The sequence below is a fragment of the Harmonia axyridis genome, chromosome 6 (assembly GCF_914767665.1).
Source record: "Harmonia axyridis chromosome 6, icHarAxyr1.1, whole genome shotgun sequence".
NCBI classification, from domain to species: domain Eukaryota; kingdom Metazoa; phylum Arthropoda; class Insecta; order Coleoptera; family Coccinellidae; genus Harmonia; species Harmonia axyridis.
Genome location: NC_059506.1, coordinates 18,489,183 through 18,516,087, shown reverse-complemented (window position 1 = coordinate 18,516,087; position 26,905 = coordinate 18,489,183). Strand labels below are relative to the sequence as shown.

Sequence of the window (26,905 nt, the reverse complement as noted above, 5' to 3'; positions counted from 1 at the left end):
TTCCTTAGTTAGATTGTGTACGTTTGGGAAATCATATTCGAAGGATGCTTTCGCGGATTCTCATCTCCGTTAGGTTTTCTTCAAATTATGTTTCGTACTCCTGAAAATGGCTTGCAAAAAGTAATTTATTAAATTGAGCGTGAAAAGAAACTCTCATAAGTTTCGAATCGAATAATTGTGAGAAAAATCAGTTTCATTATCCATCGAGCGAAACAATATATTGATTTTCTCATCCGATCTACTACAACATAAAACTCTCTCTCTCTCTTTCTTGAAATCAAATCATCAGTGATAAATTATCCGATCTAACCCATATCTTATGCTACTTCTCACCGGATGAAGCGACATCTGTTGTACGGATTCCGTCATTTTCTTTCATTTTGATGTTAGGTTAGGTTATGTTATTGATTTTCTCATCCGACCTAATACAACATAGAACTCTCTCTCTTGAAATCAAATCATCATTGATAAATTATCCGATCTTCCCCATATCTTATGATACTATATACAGATGAAGCGACATCTGTTGTACGGATTCCGTCATTTCTTTCAATTTGATGTTAGGTTAGGTTAGGTTATTGATTTTCTCATTCGACCTAATACAACATAGAACTCTCTCTCTCTTGAAATCAAATCATCATTGATAAATTATCCGATCTTCTCCATATCTTATGGAACTTCTCAATGGATGAAGCGACATCTGTTGTACGCTTTCCGTCGTTTTCTTTCAATTTGATACAAGGTTAGCCTGCAATTAATTTAGACAAACTTGAGAGTTTGTATTAAACCCGCATATATCTCCATTCGCAATTAACAGATGTAATTTAATGCTCATTCTCTAGACGGCACGGGCATAGGTTCACGTAGATAACTGTACACGGTCATAATTAAAGATGTTGCTAATGGGCCTCATTACCCAGGAAGAGCCGAAGGTGGCGCTGTCTAAATTATTTATAGGACAGAGAGAACCGTGTAGTGATATGTGCAACGATTACTTCTTCTTTTCCACTCATGTGAGAGGTCGGCTCCGTTGATGGATGAAGTTGAGATTGTCACGGAAGTTTTCTGTATTTCATCCACCCCTCTTATGAGATCACATCTTCTATTTGTCCGAAGGACTCAGCAGGATTTCTGGCTTTTCTTGTTTGTGTCAGATCAAAGATTCGAGGGGAAACGTTCTCAAACCTAGAAGTTCTGAATATCTCTCGGTTATCTCCAGTTGAATGAAACTTAAAAACAAAAACAGTATTCAAACTCGTAGGAACCAGGTCAGGTAATGAGATAACGATCAGTTTCAGGAATTCACTCCACAACTTTCTGGGTCAGTGGCTTGCATAATATTATAGTATAGTTTCGAGATTTAACGGATTTTTCTCTAGAAGGAAGAGAGAAGAATCTTTAGGATGCAAATTTTCCGTCATCAACATATCCGTTAGAGGTCATTAAATAATTTATATTGACTAAAAGTTCATTAATTATAAACGTTCTCATTCGGACTGGGCTGATTATTCTTAATCTTTTCTTCTCGCCAGGCGGTTTTTTCAATTTGAATTTCTTTAATCCCTTGTGAACCAAAGAATTTCAATGCAAAATTTCTAGCGTTCGTTCGGTAAAAAAATATAGTAATTAATACGATCTTTTAAGTTCTTATAATCTAACTTCACCCATATATTTTGTTATAATGTGTAGAATGTAACCTTAGTTTACTTGATGACATATTAAGTAAATGAGAGTACTTTTCAATGACAGACAGGGTGTTAAATTTGTTCAAAGAGGCGACTTACCGAATTGAATGTTCACGAAATTAGGCTTTTCGTAGCTCATTTAATAGGTATTATCAAATTTTTTCTTTTTGAAAAAACTGCATTTTTCTAATGGAATATTTATAAGAATTCGACGACGTACCGAATTGAATGTTCACGAATTTAGGCTTTTCGAAGCTCATTTAATAGGTATTATCAATTTTTTTCTTTTTGAAAGCACTGCATTTTTCTAAGGGGACATTTATAAGAATGCATCAAATCTTATTTTTAAAATTGAAGAAATAGACGATTTGATGTATTGATACTGAAAGACTTTATTTTCTTTAGTTCAAAATATAACAAAAAAAAATAATAATATACAAAGAAATAAAAAAAATAGCTTACTAACCTGAAAGAAATAAAGAACATGCCGAGAACAATGCTATTTCTTCGGGTTTTTCAATTCACACTTCTAACAGCTCTTAGACAAAGATCATAGAAAATAGAACTAAGAAGTTACAAAGTTCCCCCTTAAAATAAGAGTTATATTTTTACACTTTTTTGATCTACTATTGTAATATCATACAATCAAAATTTTGATGATATTACTTCTTCACATGTAAGATTTCGTCATTAGGTATATGCCAATCTAAAGTGTAAAGCATATAAATTAACTTCTTGAACAATCAATTAGAACCAGTGCATAAAAAACCTGTTTGTTAAATAGCGAGAATCTTGAAAAATATTGAAGATATATTATAACCTATATATTTGTAAATTCCCAGTATTTTCCCGATGCGATTCAATATTTTCAAAGCCGCAGAAAACATATGGACAACGTAAAACACACAACATGCCTTTTTTCGTTCATTTTGGCCGTTTCGCTTGAACAACGACGTTGTACATAACCTCAATAAAATATTCAGCCGATCTGCGAGCCCGAAATGAGCCGAAAGAAATATTAGAATTGATAATAACATTTTCCCGAAACCTCGATAAATATCAGCCCATCATATTTTATTAAATAATACGAAAAAACGCAGCAGAACAAGGCTGGTAACGATCGCCCACATTTTTTGCGTCAACATTAAAAATGCAGCCCGGTATTTCGTAGTTAATAATTCATCTCGACTTACGTCCGACAGAAGACACGGTGTAAAATTGGTCTTTTTATCATTTTTATACCTCGACAGTGAAAATGTGACGGCCAGGGCACGTTATGCCAGAATACCGGATCATCCGGAGAAGATGCTGTATGATTTATGATGCTCGCAAGAGCTGTATACACGTGAAACGACAATTTTGTTACATTTAACTTTAATAAGAGCAAGTCTGATGAATTGGAAAATGTAGAAAATTGTAAATAATGATATTTGTTTGAAAATATTTCAAGAAATATATACACTGGCATGACAGACAAGTTTTTAATTCCGGAAAAAGTACCTCCTCGAGCGGGAATCGAACCCGCAACCTCCGAATCACTAGTCCAGCTTCCTCGGTTGCTCGAGGGTTGGAGCGCTGGAATATTGATTCGGGGGTTACGGGTTCGATTCCTGCCCGAGGAGGTACTTTTTCCGGAATTAAAAACTTGTCTGTCATGCCAATAAATATATTTCCTAGAAAATTGTTTACCATTTGACAACACTCACTATACCTTGTACATAAAGCCGTTCAAAATTTTGTTTTTCTGTTAATATCAAAACTTCAGACGTTTTATAGATCAAAATTTACATCTGATAATTGACAATTTCAAGCGTCATGTAAAATTTTATGTTAATAGGATAACCAGAATATAGAAAATTTAGGAAGGGTGTATACCGTTTCAGCGATTAGTTCAAAAATTAGTACACTTTATTTTACGCTTGAGACCATTGATTTATACGAGGTTTTCAATATAATTTTTTTTAATAAAGAGTTGGTCATCTCGGAAAGTCCTTATTTATCAATTTTTTTAAAATGAAAAAAAAAAAGAATTACATCAATTTTTTATTGAAAAATAAATATATGCATGTTATAATTTTCCGAACACACATTCATTTTTTGAATTTTTGAATTATCACATAAAACTATCAGGTATGTGAAAAGTCTGGTCAAAGGCTGAAAAAACTTATTTTGAGTTCTTGCATATAATATAAAAAGACGGCAAATCGGAGGAACGTTTGAGATTGCTTTACTAATCCTGAAAAGTGGTGGGATCTCAAATACGCTGTGGATAGAGCAGCAGTTAATCTTTGGCAAATAACGAGAATGCCACGTGGTATAAACTCCTCTTAAGAAATCGAAAAAATATTACCAATTTTTTCGTGAACTCGAAACCGATGGAACTGGTATTTTGAATGTATGTAATAACGATATCAACCTCCTAGCAAAATTTCATGTTGACCGCATAATCAGAATAGTAAAAAATCCAAAAAGAACATTAAAAAAGAAATACCTAATATTTCCATGATTACAATTTTTACTGATTTGGTTTTGTAATACGTAAGCATTCGAGATTATGATTCCTTACACAAGATTCATGTTGCTTAGGCGCTATATGTTCACTAGACCATTACACGTTATACATTGTACGTAATCACTGGAGGTAATCATAATGATACCTCAGCTGCCTGGCAATAATTAATTTCTGTTGTACATGGTAGGTACTCCTACCTCACGGGTAGAGCAAGCTTATGTATGGGTGATTAATATAGTGTATTACATTGTAATACCATGTGGCAGATTTTACTGGGATGTCCATTATGAGGGGGGTGTGGGTTCATTTTTCCTTCGAATTATGAGCATACCTGATAATGTTTCGATTGCATTTTTGTGGAAGATGGTCGTAAGTTGAATAACTATGATTATTCTTCAACAAATTTCATATTAGGCCAATTGAAAAGTCCCTGGTCTGATGCACAGATTACTGTGCTAGTATTAAAGCCATATAATTTTTGTTTGTACCAACCTTTAAACGATTCTTGTCAAAATTTGACAGCAGTCCGACCATTAGTTTGTGAGATATTGCGTTGTGAGTGTAGCTACTTATGTTGTTTGAAAAAAAAAGAATTTCGTATGCTGATAAAATCTTGGCTTCATGAAGAGTTTCTGGTCTGAACTAGGAAAATCAACAATCATTGATTGATATGCTAAGTTTGAACGTGGTGAAATGAGCACCGAAGACGGCGAACGCAGTGGACGCCCAAAAGATGCTGTCACCGACGAAAAAATCAAAAAAGTTCACGAAATAATTTTGAATGACCGTAAAGTGAAGTTGATCGAGATAGCAGACATTGTGAAGATATCATCTGAACGTGTACATCATATCATTGATGGATATTTCTACACGAGAAAGCTGTGTGCAAAATGGGTGCCGCGCCAGCTCACAATCGATTAAAAGCAACAACGTGTTAATGATTCTGAGCCTTGCGTTAAGCTGTTCAAGTGCAATAAACCTGAATTTCTCAGTCGTTATGTGACAATGGATGAAACATGGCTCCATAATTTCACTCCGGAATCCAATCCACAGTCAGCTGAGTGGACTGCACACGATGAACCGAATCCAAAGCGAGGAAAACACAACAGTCAGCTGGCAAGTTCATGGCATCAGTATTCTGGGATGCGCAAGGTATAATATTCAATGATTACCTCCAAAAGGGCCAGACTATCAACAGCGATTATTATATAGGGCTATTGGATCGTTTATAGAATGAAATCGTTGAAAACCGACCCCATTTGAAAAAAAAGTGCTGTTTCAAGATAATGCGCCGTGTCACAAATCAATGAAAACAATGGCAAAATTGCATTAATTGGGCTTCGAATTGCTTCTGCATTCACCGTATTCGCCATATCTGGTCGCTGGAAAGAAATTTAGCGCCAATGAAGAAGTGAATGCCGAAACTGAGACCTATTTCGAAGCGAAAGACAAATCGTACTACAAAAATGGTATCGAAAAGTTGGAAGATCGCTATAATCGCTGTATCGTCTCGAAGGCAACTATGTTAAATAATAAAATCGAATTTTCCCCAAAAAAAAAAAAAATGTGTTTTACTATGATAGACCGGGGACATTTCAATTGGCCTGTTACAACAAGTACATATCAAATATTATTCAAATTTTGCGAATTCAAATTCAATCCTCCATTTCCCCAAAAACACGAGCAATTTTACCACCTTATCTTGAGCTCGTAAAATTCAACATCCACCTAATCTTCTTTATCTGTGAGTCGTTGCGGCCATGTACGATGCCAACGACCTCGCATTTTTGGCTTTAAAAGAAAGGAGCGCCTGCTCGAGATGGTCGTCTCCGATGTGCAACCCATGGCGTTTCTTGGAAATGTTTTTGCGACAATACAGATAATTTTCGGACATCTGGCGGCGTATCGTTTACGAAACAAAAAATCGGTAGATTTATCGCCCTTTTCAATTTCGAGCGTCTTGAACATTATTTCATCATATTGGTGGTCCATTGAAAAGAGAATTATTAAATTCAGAAATTAAAAAATAAACGAATCGAAACGTATGTTATTTCAAGACTTTGAAATAATTTCTAATGTAGAATACAAAATTTAAAGACACCACGAGAGTTACTATTTATGTATTGATAATACACAAAATAATTTACCATATCAATATCAGATTTCACCTGGCAACATCAGTGTTGTCAATTCTCAATACATATATAGTAACCCTTGTAGTTGAGAATAGTATAGCAGAATATGTGAGAAAACAATATCTGAAAATTAAAAGCTCAGGTCTATTGTTCTTCCTATTTTATAAACTAAAAAATCTTTTTAATAACCCTTTTATATGTCACCGAATAGCTAACATGCGCCCTGTTCTGTTCTTACAAACCCAAATTCGTTAGTTAGAATTCATCTGAAAACAGATTGTTAGGATGAAAAGGATCTCATAATAATGTTATCAGATATGATTCGGTAAAAACTATCATCCTCATGGAAGCGTAAACCATTAAAATATAGTCCACTTTTTTATTTCGAACGAAATCGAAGCGACTTCATTAAAGTTGCATAATGAGGAAAACTCGCATATTCCCAAATGCAAAAGAGGCCTTCAGTTTGACGAATGGTTTTATACACCACTTTTCTATCCATGGGGGGCCATAATTAAAAATTTACCGCGTGGAACAATTTAAAATGTGAAATTGATACGCACTGTCTCTACATGGAAGTATATCAAAAGGTAAAGTAAACGTAAAATTACAATATTCATTTTGAAAGTTGAAAACTATTCATCGTTAGAATACATATACAATTAAGAAGCTTTTTGGAAATTAACTTAAATCAATTTTTTTTATATACTTTCAAAACGGTAAAGGAATATGTGTTTGTAATAAATATATTATCAATAGCCATTTAGAAAAATAACAAATTTAGTTCTCTTTTCTTTAACATTCCCAAAAGTTCATTATTGAAAATAATAAACCAAAAAATCATATATAGCCACTAATTATGGTTCATTATTTTCAAATGAAAATTCTGAAAGCCATTGACTTTCATCAAAATAATTGAATTGAATTATTATTATTTTTTCCGTCCTCCCATCAACCAGAATTTTGATGAACTCAATACTATTTGATGCTTTTTCTATTTTTTTTAATCAGAACATAAGTTCCAAAATTAAAAAAGTACAACGAAAAGATAATTCCTTCATGAACATTGTTGTTGATGTAACAATTTGCAAATCCAAATAATTTCTGGGTTTTTATATCAAACAAAGAATAAGGGTTTTTTTTATTTAAGTCTGCATTGCTATACGTCATTTTTTCACCCATTTAAATTCATGTGGATTGTACATAATTCTTAATTCGAAGTCGTAAACCGTAAAGACGGATCATTAAATCGTTCTTTTGATGAGGTTTTCTTTCGAGCACTCCAACGACAATAAAAGTAGAAATTACGCTTAATTTTACATCGCTGTACTGAATTCCAGTGCCAACTATCTTCTATTTTCGTTCGAATCTCGGATTTAAATTTAGTAACTGCAGCGATAGAAATTAATTAATACATGCCACCATCTGTCTTGGAAAGTTTGATGAAGTTTGGGAATTTATTAATTCTTGTTTTTCTTTTCAGGTATGCAACATTTTGAACCTTGGGGAATTTTCGTTCTGTGAGTATGTCAACTGTTTAGAGTTCCGGAGCCGACTATACTATTATTGTTTAAGACTGCAGAAGGATAAAGTAATTAAAATACGAATTTTAAGATCGTCAACATTGGAGGTATTTGGGATATTTTTCAGAAATCTTTCCATACATATACGAGTATAAGGAAATTCTTCCAGAAATGTTGTGAACTACCTTAGAAAATCAATTATAAATTAATTGACCCTTCTGGAAATGTTATACGATGCGGTTTCAACCCTTAATCTCAGGGAATCATTTGACGGTAATGACATATAATTTAAACATTCTATAAACTGCTTTGATTTGTTTTATTGTAATGAGAGCTCTTATATTCCAGCCATTCAAAGGGTTCCCAATAAGAGGTTTCACTTTGAATTACTGGACAGTTGCACTTTTATAGCTGTTATCTTTTGACATTTCACAAGTAAAAAACTACGCGAATAATAAAATTGTAACGATACACACTTCAACAACGCATTGAAACATTGAAATTGATAAAATTCACTACCAAATGGTGAAAATTTTGCAGCAACAGTTGGCAATACTGAGTAAAGCAATGTTGAATCCAGGGGGTTCCCGGGGGGTCTTACAAAAATCTCCCCCCAACCGGAGTATGACCGATACTGATGAAAGATTTTGATGTGAACGATTTTTATTTCCAACAAGAAGTCAATACGTGCCGCACAAACAACAAAAGAATCTCTGTTTCGCAAGAAAAGTTTCCTGGTCTTGTTATTTATCGAAGAGATGATCACAATTGGTCTCCGATATTTTGTGATTTAACACCTTTAAATTTTTTTCTTTGAAACCATCTGCGAATGCTCCATGATCGAATAAAGACCTTAAAGATGGAATTCGTGAACTAATCGAAGACAAATAGCCGCAAACGAGTGAATAGGTCATGGAAAATTTCATGAAAAGAAAATGGTGCTGCAACCGTAGTCGTAGTCCCCATTTGGCTGATATCTTTTTTCATCGTCAATGATATACCTTCCTCTTCACAATGAAATAAACATCCATTAATTTCTCTTGAAATTACTCATTTTTCTTTATATCAAAATGATACTTTTATTGGAATTCCCTTTATAATGTATCACATGCAAGATTGCTGTATACGGCATTCCCGAAGAGGTACACTATTTATTCAAAGTTTAAACGAGCCAGAGACAGAAAATCTTCATCTCCATCGCTAATAGGTTGATATCTTATAGACGGGTTCCAGAAAAATCGAAATTTCATTCTAAAAATAAAAAAAAATTTTTATGGGATCATCAAAGCATCCGAACTGCACAATAACTTTACGGCATTCGACCACTACTTGCAGATAAATGTGAAGCCCTAAAAAATTTATGTATTTCCAAACTTCCGACTCAAGATCCACAGATAACTCTATGAAACCACTCAAACTCGGCAATTCCACCTAAAACACGGATCGAACTCTTTCTGAGCTCTCTCTCCACTTATCAAACCCATAAACCCCTCACGGAGATAGCGGGTGTCTCACTGTCTCGAACTGTGCATAACCTAAATTGTTTTCCTCTTAGTACAAGATTGCCCGTTGTCATCACTCCATAATACTCCGAAAGTTTTACGGCCTCTGGAGCCCCGATCCCCACTTACCCGGATCACTTTACCCGCTCTTCTTGGACCGATAACGGTCAGATCGCCCCCTATCGTTGCCTTTTGTTTTAAACTTTTCGGCGCCTTAGATTTCTGCCTAGCCCGCTTTGTCTGGCAGCCCGATCATCTTCGGGCCGTTTGAAGTTTTGTGATGATGGGAGTCTGAGATTTAACTTTGACGGATCGAATTCGGGAAGGCTGGAGTTTATCTAGATCAATCGTCAGAATTATGTGTAGGAAATGGGTATTCATATCAAAGCGCTCGGTTGCGAGCGCTTTACATATGTGCATATGTGCCTCAAATTTGTTACGAAAATTGGATGACTTTCGTAACAAATTTTAGGCACATAAGCAGGGTCAGTTATCGTGGGACCTTGTACATATTCCACTGGGCTAGCTTAGGCAATTATTGGGGAAATGTTATGGCAACCGATGCCAAAACTTTTTCGGAGGAGGGAGTAATGTAGCAAATCAGAGATTAAGGAAATATTACGAAATTTGGACCTGTTCCATTGAATAGTTAGTCGAATCGAAATATATTGCGCACATCTGATGTAAATTATTAACAAATAGAACTTTGACAACACTATCATTATCAGGAATTCAATATGTTCGCATAAGCAACCTAATAAAAATAAATAGGAATCATAAATTTTGGCTTATCAGTGTCTGTGAGAAAATTTAATTATTTTGTTGACAGAGCGAAAAAACTCAATTAAATGAATGAGAAAGAAGATATTTTGAAAAATTTTATGAAATCCACTTTACCGACAAATTTTACTTCATTATCCAACAAAAATTTTACCCACTAACAAATGTATATTGTACTTTGTTTGATTTGATCTAGTGTGGAATATTGTCATATCAGTGGGGTGCATTCTCTAATTCATTATATAATTTTTATTTAGCTACTGATGGTGGGTTTCATAAAAATTTCATCGTGGTGATTCCCTCGATCAAATCATTTCTGTGTTCATTTTCTGTTCATTTTTGACACTTCCATAGGTTTGAAACTACATAGAACGAACTTGTTGATCGTTCAATCAAAGTTTTATGACACCCACTATGAGTCAGTCTATCGAATGTAGCGTGTTGATAGCGTCGTCAAAAGAATAGAAAATTTAAGCATCGAAAGAAATGAGGGTATATGTAGTCTTTTAAGCGTTCATTAATTTATTTGCCAATTATGTCCTGGAAACCACAGAGTAGTTTAAAGGTATTATACGTAAGGAAATGCGGACAAAATGACATACTGTTTTATTTTTCAATCATATATTTTTAGTTATTGCAATAATACTTCCATTTTAGTGCTGAATATCAACTTTGGTTAATTGTTTCAAGTATTATGAGTTGAAAATTGAATTAAACTACAAAAATAAAAGATATAAGAAATTATTTTGACTTCTAACAAAATCCATTTTGTCCGTATACTAAGGACATAATGACATACTAGTAAAATACATAATGACAAACATAATATTTGAATTCAAAGTTCGAAAATATAAAGGTTTTGGTTCTCGAGACAGTAGCATACGATGTATAAGCCCATTGAAAACACCACATGCAACGCAGCCACTGCTCACCAGGTATGAAACGAAAAAAAACGTGATTGCAAAAAATGCAGGGGCAGTCATCGACATCTTCATTTTTATTGTTTTTTTGAAACGGTTCAGTGTCGAATTCTTCATCGTCAACAACTTCTTTATTTTTCAACGCCCTTTTTTTACCATTGGATTTTTTTTTCATTGAATAATTTTTCAGTAATTTCTTGTTTCTTCTTCTTGGGTGGATTGGTCGCAGCAGATTTAGCCTTGGTTTTGTCAAAATAAAGCGTTAACGTACATTTGCGAGCTTCTGGCTTTCTTATGTCTAGTCACTGAGGAAGTGGTGAAAGAATTTCAATAGTAAAGGATATCGTATATTTTACAAGATACATACCAGAATTTCACGTTATATTCCGTATGGTACGTGCAAAATGTGTACAAAAGAACATGAAAATGGGCTCATTAGTTTCACGTGAAAATCAATCAACAAAATTCCATATTATTTCCAAAAATATATTTTCTTGACATGTATCGGACAAAATGACATACTATGTCGTTTTGTCCATCAGGATAGTATGTCATTTTGTCCGATACATACTTTTTATGATATTGAAGCATAATTTCAAAACAAAACTAATATCCATCTTTAAAATTATACATATTACTACGTCATAACAGTACCAACAAGAATACATTAAAAAAACAACGAATATTGTAATGACTCTCTCCAAAAGCAATTCAGAAACCAAGTAAATAAAAAAAATTGAACCGACCTAAACACATTTGTAGCTATTGCACCTGTGAAACAGACAGTAGGATGTCAATTTCTTCGCAGGATTGCCATCATCACTAGAAGAAACTGAATCACTGTGAAACCCCGAGCTATACGGCGCCACTTTTGAAAAATCTATTATAAAAGTTCATTTTGTCCGCATATGTCGTTTTGTCCTCATTTCCCTTAGTCTCCAAGAGAGCAATTGGAGCAATATTGAAAAAGCTCCTGTCTTCGTGTCAGTGTTTTACTCGTGTAAAGCAACGTTGATCGCACTGTTCTCTAGAAATTTTTGATGTAACCGACCTATTTACGTCTCAGCTGTATTCCAGTTCGTCAATCGTCGTGAATACGTCGAAAACTGAACCCTTTTAATTCGAGTGGAAGAAATAACCCGTGTTTCGTTATCGAACCGTCGAAAGATTTGAAATGCTCTTAGGTTTAAGCGTATGGGCGATAGACGAATGATGAGGGACACATTTCAGTGGGTAAGGTGCCAAAAATCGTTCTGTTTACAGAACTCGGGTGTCTATTGAGAGGTTATTCAAATAGAACGGCGTTAAAAGCGGATGGGCAGACGAAAGGTGTATGCGTCCATTGACACAGATCCGAATGTAAACATTCATAAATTTTTCCGTGTCGATAGGAACCGCCGCTTTTTGATGAAGTGTTACTGCGGTCTGCCAGATATTCATTCAACTGTAACGCATTCGATTTCAAATGAGTATAACAATTCAGTAATCTTCATTTGCTTCCAACATTGATTCAATTATGATTTATTCGAAAATGATGGATTATAGCGTCTGTGTATTAAATATAAGGTAAATAGTTTGTTGGCGTGCAGACAAATTTTCAATTCTGGAAAAAGTACCTTCTAGTGGTTAGAGCGCTGGACTAGTGATTCATAGGTTGCGGGTTCGAGTCCCGCTCGAGTTGGCAGCAATTTTTTCAGAATTGAAAAGGACCCCGCACGTTTAGTATGGGAAATGGCTTTCCGTGAATTTGGATGAATTTGAGATGATAGCATCTCACAGACAAACGAATCCTTGAAAATGTCTGCAGTTTTGATGCAATATAGTACTATCCGGGTAGAATATAGAAGTCCAAGTGTTGGAAGCTAACTATGAATGGAACTTCCGATATTAACCCACGAATTCTTGAAAATATTTTTTTTTCTATGAACTTTTTGAACTTCACACATACGAATGAATACTATCTAATAATATGATCGTTGGCAAAATGAATGAGTAGATCAATCAAAAACAATATAATAATGAGAGTAAAATTCATAATAATTAGAATAGATAGATAGTATTCATTCGTATGTGTGAAGTTCGAAAAGTTTATAGAAAAAAATATATATTTTCAAGAATTCGTGGGTTAATATCGGAAGTTCCATTCATAGTTAGCTTCCAACACTTGGACTTCTATATTCTACCCGTATAGTACTATATTGCATCAAAACTGCAGACATTTTCACGGATTCGTTTGTCTGTGAGATGCTATCATCCATTTCGAGACATTCTGAGGAAAATGTCTTGGCACCCCATTGTCAGATTATCGAGATTTGTGAGAAACAAATCACATATCATATGTAAATGACATCAATAGTGATCACAATTGTTATCACTGAGGATATATGATTATGATTTTCCCATTTTCCCCCATTACAGCTCGCGATGCCTGGTTATGAACATTTCAGCTAACATATTTGATATTATTGGACATCAGATATATGAGGATTCAGTTATTATGGTCTCTCTTAAAAAAATCTCACAATATGTCGTTTCTCGGTCATGATGATCATTTCTCAGTCGGGTTCTGGCTGCCGAACATCCAAATTCCATCAAAACCAGAAATGAGAGCTCCCCGATTGATGAGTAAAAACCCCGAAAATTGCAAAAAATCCATTTTCAAAGCTCCATATCACGAAAACTTCTGATCAGTTCATCAAGAACTACAACATATCAAAAATTCAGCCAAATTCACGGAAAGCCATTTCCCATACTAAACGTGCGGGGTCCTTTGTCTGCACGCCAACAAACTATTTACCTCATATTATGATCTATTATTTTCAAAATTCTCTTTGATTTTCAATGACGAAGCTCAATCAACGAACAAAATCTCAACGAAGTTTGTACATGCATGTAGTTAATTTGCTCTTGAACACTCTCGCCGATTTGAGCAATGATTCTTGGCTTGATCCTTCGAAAAATTAGGTATTATTCGGAAATTAGGTTTCATTCAGAACATCCTATGAAGTAATTCGTTGACAAAAGAAAGTGTTTACGAATACTCAGATATCTGAGAGACTCATCTTTTCTGAGCGTATCCTCATTTTATTCATTGTGATATTTTAATTTTGAGAGAAATTACAGTACTTCATATGGTTCTGTTGCTGAACAAGAAATTGATGTGTTGAATCGCAAAGCTCTGATGTTTATTTTAATAGAAACACTGAACCAAAACTTCCGCTAAAAAAAGTTGATTTTTGCTGTGCACATAAAAAAATTTCCAATCAAACGTTTATCGATCATAGATAATCGCAGACTACTTTTTTCCAGAAAAGACTGAATAAAATTAGTTTTTTATTCGCTTCTCTATAATGTATCGTGTAAAACCATCCATCTCACATTTAATTCTGATATTATCGTAGAAATTATGGCTTATTCGTTCGGTTCAAGTATACGTGTGACATCTCGATCAACATTCATATCAACGAGTGAGGAAGGTCACTTACAATCGTTATTATTCCGTCTTATCATTGTTTAATGAGTCGATGTACTCCCTGATGTTGTTTATTTCTAGTAGAAAGGCTCAAAGCTTCCCCAGACCGCGTGGCAATTTCGATCGTTCTAAAATCGTTAGATGCCAACTATATACGTGTTTTAAATCGAAATAAGTCACTCGGACCTCTGTCCGGGTTTTCAATTATTCTCAGAAGGGTGTCTACGGTTCGCCCACGAAAGCGAAGAATGATTGCCTGTCTTTTTTGGGCCACCCAAAGGACCCTCTAGTCTATATTCTGTTGGGGAATGACGCCACGTGATGTTCGAGTCATTTGTTTGATGTGCCTTTTTTTGTTTAAATGGCAAGTCATTTACCCTTTTTAACAGCATATATGAAACTTCACACCATATATTTTGGGTGAAATATTAGAGTATTATCTTGTTGTAATTTTCATTATCATCATAAAATTTTCTCGTTGAGTTTAATGGGGGGGGGAGGGTCCTGAATTCTAAATGAAAAAATAATTTCAATTTCTAATAGGAGAATGATTCGAATTTTGCTTGATGTAGGTTCACTGAAATATGTTCAATGAAATGATAAAATTTCTTGGTATTTGTTGGTTGAGTCGTCATCTAATGTGAAGTGTTTTCAATAATTCTGGGAACATCTAACCACTTGTCTGTTGAAATTTCATAACCCATCTTATAAGAAATTACCTATACATATGCTGGTTTTTCTTCAATACCAAATGTTCTTGGAACAATTCCAGAACTAAAATTCAGAATTCGTATTGTTTACCTGAAAATATAACATTTGAAGGTCACGCGCTTTTTATTGCGAAATTGGTATGAAGATCTACTGTTTTTGAGAGGATCATGAAAGTGTTTCTGCCAAGTCTGCAATATTAAGTATATCCTATAACAAGTCAGCCATACTTTTGTGAAGAACCTTTTTTTTAGACCTGAAAACCGAAAACATTTCAAGTATGATGAAGTCTACTTCATACTGAAATATGGTTTCAGATTACCTCAGAAAATCGTAAAAAATGAAATCTGAATTAGGCGCGAACAATTATTAAATAATACATTTAAATCATTTTTTGTCTCTAAGAATAATTTTTCACGAAGCAATATTTTCAAATATGAGTTAATTTCATGTTTACAGCCTTATTACATCCGCATTACCTTGAATACTCAATTGTAGATTGTACTAGGTAATCATGGGAAAAAAGTTAATAAGTACATTTAGTAATATTTTCAGTTAGAGAAAAAAAAATCATTTGACCTTCTATAATCGCATGATTAGATGTAGTTTTTTCTTGGCTGATTTTATTATGCCTATACAGGATGATTCACCGGGATGGCCTATTAGACGTTTATGGAAAACTAATCATAATTTTGACCTGAAAATTTGCACATTTGGGTTTGAGACAAAGATCTCTCTCTCTGAAATATTTTCAAATCTCTACAACTTCTGGTTATACCGGAAAGAGACTACTACTTCCTCATTTCAAATGGCACACCCAGTATATTATTGCATCATTAGATAGCTTTTTTGACGACAATTTTGGCAATACACCATACCTTGGGTAAAAAAAAAATTGTGGCGATGAGGACTCACAATTTTCTTGAATATTTCGGCAGAAAAAGTTTTTTCGAGAAAATTTTTTCTTTCTCAATTCTGCAAATGCGTAGTATTATAAGACTGTTATAAATGTACAGGGTTTTTATGAAAAGATCATGAACTTGGACAAGTCAAATTCATCAGAACTCAAGATTTTCAAATTGGAACCAATATTATGTATTACTTCAGTAGATTCTACGTACAACAATAGTGGGGGTTACTTAAGCAAACCCTATACATAAAATGAATACTTCAAGAGTTATCGAGGAATAACTTTAAATGAGGAAAAACTGCAATTTATAACTGTGTGGAGTAGTCTATGACTTCCGGAAAACTCAGAAAGAAACTTATATTCGATGTTTGGAAAACTAAATTTTACATTTCATGAATTATAATCAATTTTGCGTTGGGGTTGTCGAGAAATCCATAAACCAATACAATTTTTAATTACGAATAATTCATTACAATAGGGATGTTGCCTATATCTTGAAATTGCTCTTAATTTGTAGATAAGCCCTACATAAACACGAAAAAAATATTTTGATGAAAAAATATAGAAAGCACCAATAAAAAATACGTATATAAAAAAAGTTTTCAAAATTCCCGCTAAAACGCTCCATTTTAACAGGGTATTATGGTGACGTCAATGCATAAAAGAGTCACCTCCCTAGACAAACTAACTAGCTTATCTATGATCACCTCGTGCTGACGGTGTGTCAAACTGAACTAATATCAGCTGATATTGACAGTCAAGTCGCTTTGATTATACCATTTGACGTTCTAAACCATAAATAAACTAGTTCTAGATAAAATTAGTTTGTCTATGTTTTAAACGTTTCAGTGCTATGACGTCAAATTGCGCTTATTGGCGTTCGCAGTCACGTGCTAGTCGATAAGAATTAACACAATTTAAATCAATTTAATTCGAAAAATAAGATAATGTAAATACTATTTTGGTATTTTAAGAACGGTTTTCAATGTGAAAGAACTAAATTCATTTGATTTTATTATATGACGCAACAGCCCTATTCTTGAAATGTCAAATTTAGTTATGGAAACATCGAATTTTAGTTTCTGTCTGTGTTCTCCGAAAGTCACAGACTACTCCAAGCAGTTATAAATTGCGGTTTTTCCTAAAAAAAAAAAATCGATATTTTTGGATTCTTAGAAACTGAAGCATTAGGTCTGACGTCTGAACTCATTCCAAGGCGGTTCCGATTCCTTATCAGCCATTGCCACCGCATTCGCCGCTGCGACGAACACAACACACAATATATCGACTTCACCTAACCCACTTGGCTCCGATAAAGAGTGAAGGTAATTCACCTTGCTCGTGTTTTCTCTAATCTCGACTTTTTTTTTTCCTGCGACAGAAAAAAGGCGGCCACGTATAGGGACTGCAACTTCAATCGGATGGAATTACATCCGACTTTGAAGTGTCCATTCTCCGTCTATCTATGGACAAAGGTCGGTTGGAGACCTTGCCAACCCGGACTGGTTTCTGGGTGGGCCTTGCGTTGTCGCATCTTGATCGACCGATTGAAAGAACAACGACGAATTGGGTTGAATGTATAGTGTTTTTTTTTCACCGAAGATAATTGAGAGATTTCAGGATTTCATTGATTGAATCCATATTAATTGCACAGGGTGCTAAAAAAGGAAGAACATAGTTGGTATTAAATATTGCTAGAAAAAATTAGAGAATATCAAATCAAGTACCATATTTGTCATAGTATTTATTCCATTTTTTCTTCATTTACAATGGCTAAATTGAATTATTCTTCTTTCATTCAAATTCAAATCTCGCAGTATTGCAGAATACATACCAGTCCAATTAAAAAGTCCCCGGTCTACCATAGTAAAACACAATTTTTTGACAAAATTCGATTTTATTATTCAATATAGTTGCCTTCAAGGGCGATACAGCGACTATAGCGATCTTCCAACTTCTCCATAGCATTTTTGTAGTACGATTCGCTTTCGCTTCAAAATTGGTCTCAGTTTCGGCGATTACTTCTTCATTGGCGCTAAATTTCTTTCCAGCAAGCATTTTTTTGAGGTCTGAGAACAGGAAAAAGTCGCTGAGGCCAGATCTGGGGAATATGGTGAATGCAGAAGCAATTCGAATCCCAATTCATGCAATTTTGCCATTATTTTCATTGATTTGTGACACGACACATTGTCTTGATGAAACAGCACCTTTGTTTTCTTCAAATGGGGCCGTTTTTTAACGATTTCATCCATTAAACGATCCAATAACGCTATAAAATAATTACTGTTGATGATCTGGCACTTTAGAAGGTAATCAATGAATATTATACCTTACGCATCCCAGAATACTGATGCCATAACCTTGTCAGCGCACTGTTGCATCTTTCCACGCTTTGGAGTTGATTCATCGTGGGCAGTGCACTCAGCTGACTGTCGATTAGACTCCGGAGTAAAATTATGGAGCCATGTTTCATCCATTGTCACATATCTATGCAATAATTCAGGTTTATTGCACTTAAGCAGCTTCAAACTCTGCTCAGAATCATTAACAAGTTGTTGCTTTTGATCGACTGTGTGCTCGCGCGGCACTCATTTTGCACACATCTTTCGTATGTACAAATATTCGTGAATGATATGATATACACGTTCAGATGATATCTTCACAAGTTTTTATTTGTTGAACTTTTTTGATTTTTTCATCGGTGAAGCCTCTTTTCGGCGTCCACTACGTTCGTCGCCTTCGGTACTCATTTCACCTCGTTTAAACTCAGGATACCAATCAATGTTGGTTGATTTGCCTGGCGTAGACCTCGTAAACTCTTCATCAATCCAATATTTCGCTTCAACTGTATTTTTTTCCTTCTAAAAGCAATATTTCATCAGCACACGAAATTCTTTTTTTATATAATTTTTCAAATAACAAAAGCTACACTCACAACGCAATATCTCACAAACTAATGGTCGGACTGCTGTCAAATTTTGATACGTATCGTTTGAAGGTTGGTACTAACTGAAAATTATTTGGATTTGATACTAGCACCGCCATCTGTGCAACAGACCGGGTGCTTTTCAATTTGCCTAATATTTGAAAAGTCGACCACTGCTAACTGTTTGGACATATGGGGCATTCTTTACTTCGGAAATACGTCCACTTGCTAGTGCTATTGAAAATTCTTATCATCATTAACCCAGTCAAAACTCAAGTGCTGTAATTCGAGCAACTCCTACCCAGAGGTACCCGAATATCCAGGATTCAAAATTTTCGGCGTTTCTGAATATGTACTTGCTCTTCGATTATTTCACCAGCATTATTTTTCAAGTTTGCAGCACTAAAGTGAGGTGTTTGGCGCTTGTTCAAATTCTCATTCATATTTATTTTTTCACGAAATTCAACATGAACTAAAAAAAATAAATCGCAGAGTGATACGCAATGGAGACTTATTAAAACCTTACAGGCATTTGGGCTGAATGATAGGCCGCTATTTCCCTGGATGAAGCTGAAACATTATGCTCTGGAATAAGCTGAAATTATGAATTTAGTGAAATCGTAACAATTCCTTTTATAAATGTACGTCCCATTCATACATATATATAACACAGTTTTCATATGACCTACTAACCTGACACTGACCTATTCTTCTCTATCGACCCTATCTCTGGAAGATGACCTAAGCGATTTTCCTCCTGCTTGTCCAATAGCAACTCAACACTCTGATTTTGATAATGATCTAGTCTACTGTTCAAATCTCGAAATTCGAACGAGTGTCTTTATACTCTTTGGGATCAATCAAGATTCTTAACATGACTCAAGTACAACCTCATAGAATGAATTAGTAATGGAATTTGTTATGACATATTCACAACGTCTTACCCTAAACATTTATTTCCATTTTGAATTTGCTCTGCTTTCATTTAAGTTTTTGGACTACCAAGTGCTGAAATAGTCCACCGGTAAAACTAATCATTTATATATTACCTTCAAAACAAAAACATATTCATTTCATTGATGGTGGCAAAATAACCTACAATAGATTTTCTTCGAGCCAGTCTTACCATTTTCTGAACTTCACCTAATCTTCAACATTATAAGAATGCGTCTTGTTTTTATTTCAGATTGTTATTAACATCCTAATTACAGCTCATCGCTGGCGACCTCTAACGGGCTACGTCACTGGTGCCGTTAATTCTAGAGCCACTCCGGTAGGGCTGTAAAGATGATATGTGGAGGTATTAAATATAAGACCGAGGTAATTTCGGTCGTTGGAAACGCCCTTAGAGTGAAAACTAATCCCTTAATTGCAATCAAACGCCTTAGTAGAGGACGATTAGGGGTCATTAAGGCAATATTGTAGGTTGCAGGACCTTCAAAATTGAATTCAAGGAGATCAGTGAGGGTTTATCCCCGAAAATTTCACTTATCTTTGCAAATTTGAAATGTTTCAGGGCTAACAGTTATATTATAAATTCGAATTTGTTTCTTCTTACTGATTAATATGTGTTTGGACGTTGTTTTTGGTTGAATGGTTCAACTGTAATTCTATTAAATTGAGATAATGAAACACCGGATTTCTTAACTAATATATTGAATTTGGCTGTACACGTTACGTGTTTACAAGGTAACAGCTACTAGCGTATTGGTCTATTGTACCCCGATTTCCTGGAGATGTTAAGCGTCGCTTTGGATTTTGCATACCACAGCGCAGTCCAAGTCCACGTCTTCATTCCTTGCCCTTAGATGTGACTTCAGGATGACCATATGTAGTGCCAACGTGGCGCCAAGGATGCTGTTGTTCTATTTTTAGCCCTCGCTGTACCTGCTGGGGTTGGTTTCTCGACCTAATAGCGTCTTTCTGAATATTCAGATATTTAATTTTCTTGTTGGTATTGAACCCTATAATTTGGAGGAATATTTAAACTTCAATTGTTAATTTTTAGGTGCTTATTTAGTTAAGATTTTTTTGACGTTTTTCAACCCACTGTACAGTTGTTGTAAATGTGGCTGTTTGAAATAAATTACTATTATTATTATTATTATTATTCAACTGCCCGTAAAGTTTGCGTGAAATTCACTTGACGCAACAGACGTCCTACTTAAAATTTTCGGAGGAAATACTTTTCATGCGTTCGATTATACACAATAATATTCAGAATCAATTTGTGGGTATATCGCTATTCTGAAGTAGATCGTATATTTGCGAAACCGCAAACGTTTAAATCGACAAAGATGATTAGTTAAGTGTTCAAAATAAACTCGTAATTTTCGAAGCATATTGAATCGATAGTTTAAGCATTTCATTTCCATCGTTGTTTGTTGAAATGATGAGTTCCCATGCATGAAGAAAACGAGGTTTCGGGTATTGTGGTGAGTTTTTTTTATTTTTTGAAAGCACTAACTAAATGCTACAAATTTCATACTTATAATAATTAGCAAATGAATAAAATGAATATTGTTCATCATTCTGTAACAAATTGCTCCTGATTCAGATGGAATTTCAATGAAGTAAGCAGAGTAAATTTAAGGCTAGAAAGTTGAGTAAAGCGAAAAATTCGACTTCTCTAAACTAATTACAATTTCAATAGAGTTCTTTCGAACGTAAAATCCTCAACGAAGTGAAAATGGAATGGATAATTTCATGAGCCAACTACTCCTTGAGTTAGATCGGAATTAATTATTTTTACATTTCTCTTGCTGTATGTATATTGTATACAAGAGCTTGCAGATGGTGGTTCTTGTTATTACAGGAGGTAGGTTCTATTTATTTTCGTTGTACCACGTTTCATCTTATCAAGTTTTACCTGACCTTGGTAGACCGTTCATTTATTAAATTACTCCAGTGAATTTATGATCATGAAAGGTTTATGAGCTAAGGTGCGGTTCCCGTTCTTTCAAATAAACATTCACTGTTACATTTTCACATGTTAAAACAATAAAGAGACGCAAACTCGGTTGTGACTGTCACCGTTCTTAAACGTTGATCACATCACCAAAACATTCATCAAGATTATCAATGACCAATATTTTCGTTATCTACCTCAAAACCGCGGGAGTCGCGATTTTGGTTGTAGATATAAAATAACAATTTCAAGCTTTGTGCAAAAATTCAAGCCAATCACACCATTGGAACCATAAAAAAATCAAGAAGAATATTGTCATAGAACCACCCAATCTTTTCGTGACAATAGGTCCGATAGGGTTAAGATCTGAGTATAGATGTAGAATAACAATTTTAAATTTCATTTTATATTGATCTCTTCATCACGATCGTAGAAAATTCGAATGAAATTTCGAAAGGAAATATCTAATATTTTCTGTTTAATGCCCAATTTTAAGAGAATTTTATCATTTGAAACCCCTATCTGAATAAATCAACCGACAACAACGACCGAGGTTTTCTTGAATTATTCTATTACCAATTTTTTTTTAATATTTTTACATCGTGAAATAATTTAATGAGTCATCATTATATTTGCGCATTGTTCGACAAAACTATTTACCCCTCTCTTGAGTTATACGGGTTTTTCACTTCCAGTCTGGCGTATGCGCCATCTCGTATGGATGAAATGATTCAACCCCAACCCACAACGGGAACTTTCAACCTAGTTTCTCAGGGACAGGTCAGGGACAAGCCCTAATCACCGGACAGCCAGGTGGACGTAAATAAAGCCTGCGGCCTTATCTCCGACAGAACTGTTAATCACGGGTCGAGGTTTATGAAAATTAACATACGAATTGCGTAATACTGAGGGAGAAACTTCGCGCTGAATTAATTGTTTCATTTAGGTACGCAGCATTTACTGTTCGATAGCAGGAACGATATATTTCAACATGTTAACCTGAAGGAAATAATAGCAGAGCTTTATATTCATCCTGTTTACGTAAGTTCTGCCTGTTCTTTTATTTCACGTCAGTGGAATATTTTGCTTGGCTGCAATGAATTTGAAACCTGGCTTTTCTTGGGATTTAGATTTCGAAGAATTTATTCTTCGAAAACCGTTCAATATGAAATCATTCATAAAATCGAAACCCTGTAATCTGTAATGGATGTGATGATATTCAATATAACACATATTATATCGCAAAATCTAGCATCCAATGATTTTGCAGTCATAAAAGTTCAAGTTGAATTGAATACCTAGTACCTCGGAATAATAGGAATAAATTAACAGTTTTTTCAGAAGGGTGAATTGTCTATGATATTATGCCAATAATAGTAATAATAATAGTTTATTCATCCTTTTAGAAAAACAAGGTTTGTATAGGACAAGTCACAAATGCAAAAATAATAACAATTCAGACATTTTCTAAGCTATCATTGTAGTACTCATTAACAATTGGAAAGTCCCGGTCTGATGCACAGATGGCGGTGCTAGTATTAAACCCAAATGATTTTTAGTTAGTATCAACCTTCAAACGATACGTGTCAAAATTTGACAGCAGTCCGACCATTAGTTTGAGAGTTATTGCATTTTGAGTGTAGCTACTTTTGTTATTTGAAAAAAGATGGAAAGAAAGAATTTCCTGTGCTGATACAATATTGCTTTTTGAAGGGAAAAAATACAGTTGAAGCAAAATCTGGGCTTGATGGATAGTTTTTGGGATCTGCACCAGGAAAATCCACCATCATTGATTGGTATGCTAAGTTTAAACGTAGTAAATGAGCACCGAAGACGACGAACGCTCAAAAGAGGCTGTCGCCGACGAAAAAATCAAAAAAGTTCCCAAAATAATTTTGAATGACCGAAAAGTGAAGTGGATTGAAATAGCAGACATTGTGAAGATATCATCTATGATATCATGTACGAATATTTGTACGAGCTCACAATCTATCAAAAGCAACAACGTGTTAATGATTCTGAGCAGTGTTTGAAGCTGATTAAGTGCAATAAACCTGGATTTTTGCGTCGATATGTGACAATGGATGAAACATGGCTCCATCATTCCAGTCCAATCGACAGTCTGCTGAGTGGCCTGCACATGATGAACCGAATCCAAAGCGAGGAAAAACAAAACAGTCAGCTGGCAAGGTTGTGGCATCTCTATTCTAGGATGCATGAATTTGGATTTCGAATCGTTTCTGCAACGATTGAATTTCTCAATTAACTTCCAATTTTCATCTTTTCCACCCCGACGCGTTATATCACCGCAATATCGCTTCTGGTTGGTCCTCGTGAATGAAACGAGGAAGAGTGTGATAGTTTTTCGGCAAAATGAATGTATATATTTATGTACCCCCTTTATCTTCGGGCGTCCTCCGAATAAATATCGCTAAACGGAGCGTGGAGGTTGCGGAAGGGGTTGCTAAGTGGCAATAACGAAGTTCGGAAAACTGGAAATTTGCATTTATATAGTATGTTTGTCTGTGTGTACGCCCGTTATGTACTACACGGCGACGAGGAAGTGATTACAACTATAACACGAATTTATGCCGCAGCCATGGGGGACGCATCTAGCGTTACGCTGGGATCCTCTAATAGAAGAAAATATACGGACGCGATTTTGTCGGTAACTGCATGTTTTGGTTTTGATGACGAATTGTATATGTATATCGAGATGTATATATACTTTTTGTTGCTGAATTCAATTGAGAACCGAGACAGTGACATATATTTAAACTTTTAACTCCTGAATTCGAGATATTAGAGGATATGCTCCATCGAGTATATACAGGATTAGAACTATTTAGAGGGCCACTACAGGAGTATCGAAAACCGTTAGAGATACAGGGTAGCTTCAATCACAAAAAAATTGCTTTATTGAGAGATGAGTGTGTTGGTGTGGACAGATCCGAAATATCTTCATTGGTTCCCGAAATATCTCGAAAAAACAGGAAATCGAAATTTCCTTTTATTTTGTGTACATCATTTGTTTTTGGAGATTACTTCACGAAATTCGGTTTGTCTATAGTCTATAGTATATGTCTATAGACATTATCCAATATAGAGAGTCTTCAGATTTCTTCTATTTTCCATTGTTTCAGAGACCCGATTGTCAAGTGATGATTTCACATAACAACTCTCCAAATTTGCGAACCTAGACTCGATATTTTTGTAGAGTGGGATTCATTGTTGAATTTGTAATTTTTTTCTTTGTCACCTCATAAGGAAAACCAATATGGCGTCCATAGAAAAAAAAAGACTATCGCGTCTCTGAAACAATGGAAAACAGAAAAAAATCTGACGACACCATTAGAATCTCTATATTGGATAATGACTACAAACCGAATTTCGTGAAGTTATCTCCAGAAACAAATGAGTTATACAGAAAAAAGAAAATCTCGATTTTCAGTTTTTCCGAGATATCTCGGGAACCATTGGACATATTTCGAATCTGTTAACACCAACACACCAATTCCTAAATAACGCAACTTTTTTGTAATTTAAGCCACCCCGCATCTCTAACGGTTTTTGAAATCCCTGTAGTGCCTCTCTTGATAGTTCTAACCCCTATATAGTTACATATAAATAAAGCAGTGGACTCCGATTAGTCCGTTCATTTTATCAATTCATCAAATAATTAGCATGTGCGATAAAAAAAATTGACAGAACACAAAAATACATGAAACTACGGCCTTTTAGTGCGGTTATCTCAGTTGGATTAAGATCATTTTGGAGCAACATTTAGACTTCATTAAACATTTGGGTTTTGTTCTATTGAAATAGGATAGATGTGAAAAAATTTTCGTCATTTTGAGAAGTTCCACCCAAACGAAATTGTGAGCCCAGGCTGGTCTTCATATTCGACTTTCATGCTGACAAGGAATTGTGCGTTGAAACTAGTCTAGTCTAGGCGCAAAAATGAAGTTTTAGCTCCAATTTTTTTCTATTATGTATTTATGATTAAATCCATCACTGAAATATTTTCTTTCTCTGCAGCCGCCGCCAACGCAGCGTCAACTCAGCACCTCCGACCTCAAAGATGAACCATCCAGACTATCACTCAACAACAACCACAAACCAATGTCCCCCAACCCTTCTACGACCTCTCAAACGCCCCCCTCCTCTCCCCAACAGGCCACTCAGAGCCGGAGGCTCCTGGAGGAAACCCTTTCCAAATCCAGGCCGTATCCTATGGTGGTGGTGCCAGAAAAAGGATACTGGGTGGACGACACCGAGCACAACCTACAGTACGATCACAGGGGCAACCCAGTATTACCGAACTCCACGTGGAGGGCTAAAATAGAGACTGACGACACGGCGAAATGCTACCGGAGGTTCTTCGTCGGGAGAGTAAGTATTTATTATCCTGCCGATTTTAAAGCGGTACTTCATTGATCTGGTGTCGACAAGGTTGATATATTTTTCAAAATTTATCGAAATATTTTAATATTTATGGTATAGTATATCCAAAGTCACTTGGAGGAAGCTAGATTATTTCAATTATACAAGGGTTGTCCAAGTTTTGAGGAATTCCTTTGGAATTTATGAAATTATTGCTAACAATACTCTCAAATAAACTCCGGTATTCAGCAAATCGTCTTGGAAACAAGAATGTTCCGATTAGGTTTTTCTTATTGGCTGAATATTCCCCGTTCCACTTCGGGAGCATTTTTGGTTACACTCATTGGCTGCATCTATCACTTCTTAATTATTACTTTCTAATGATTCGCATAGACCAGTGTGGTTCATAGGGTATTATTGAAATGCAAATTTACTTAGATTTAGTTCGTTGTGTGACTGATGTTTTTATTGATTTCGACTATGTTTGGCAAAATTTTATGGCTTATGTAAAAGAGATGAATATTTCGCAATCAAATCTATT

The 26,905-nt window shown here is 35.0% G+C and overlaps 1 protein-coding gene across 11 annotated transcripts in view; it reads left to right on the top strand.

Moving 5' to 3' along the window:
• LOC123682992 (rap1 GTPase-activating protein 1) overlaps positions 1-26,905 on the top strand; it is a 514,048-nt gene that overhangs the window by 458,040 nt on the left and 29,103 nt on the right. For all 11 annotated transcript variants that reach the window (XM_045621871.1, XM_045621882.1, XM_045621872.1 and 8 more), the window contains one exon: positions 26,020-26,373. In XM_045621871.1, coding sequence (XP_045477827.1) covers positions 26,020-26,373 — 354 coding nt within the window. The remainder of the gene's footprint in view (positions 1-26,019; positions 26,374-26,905) is intronic.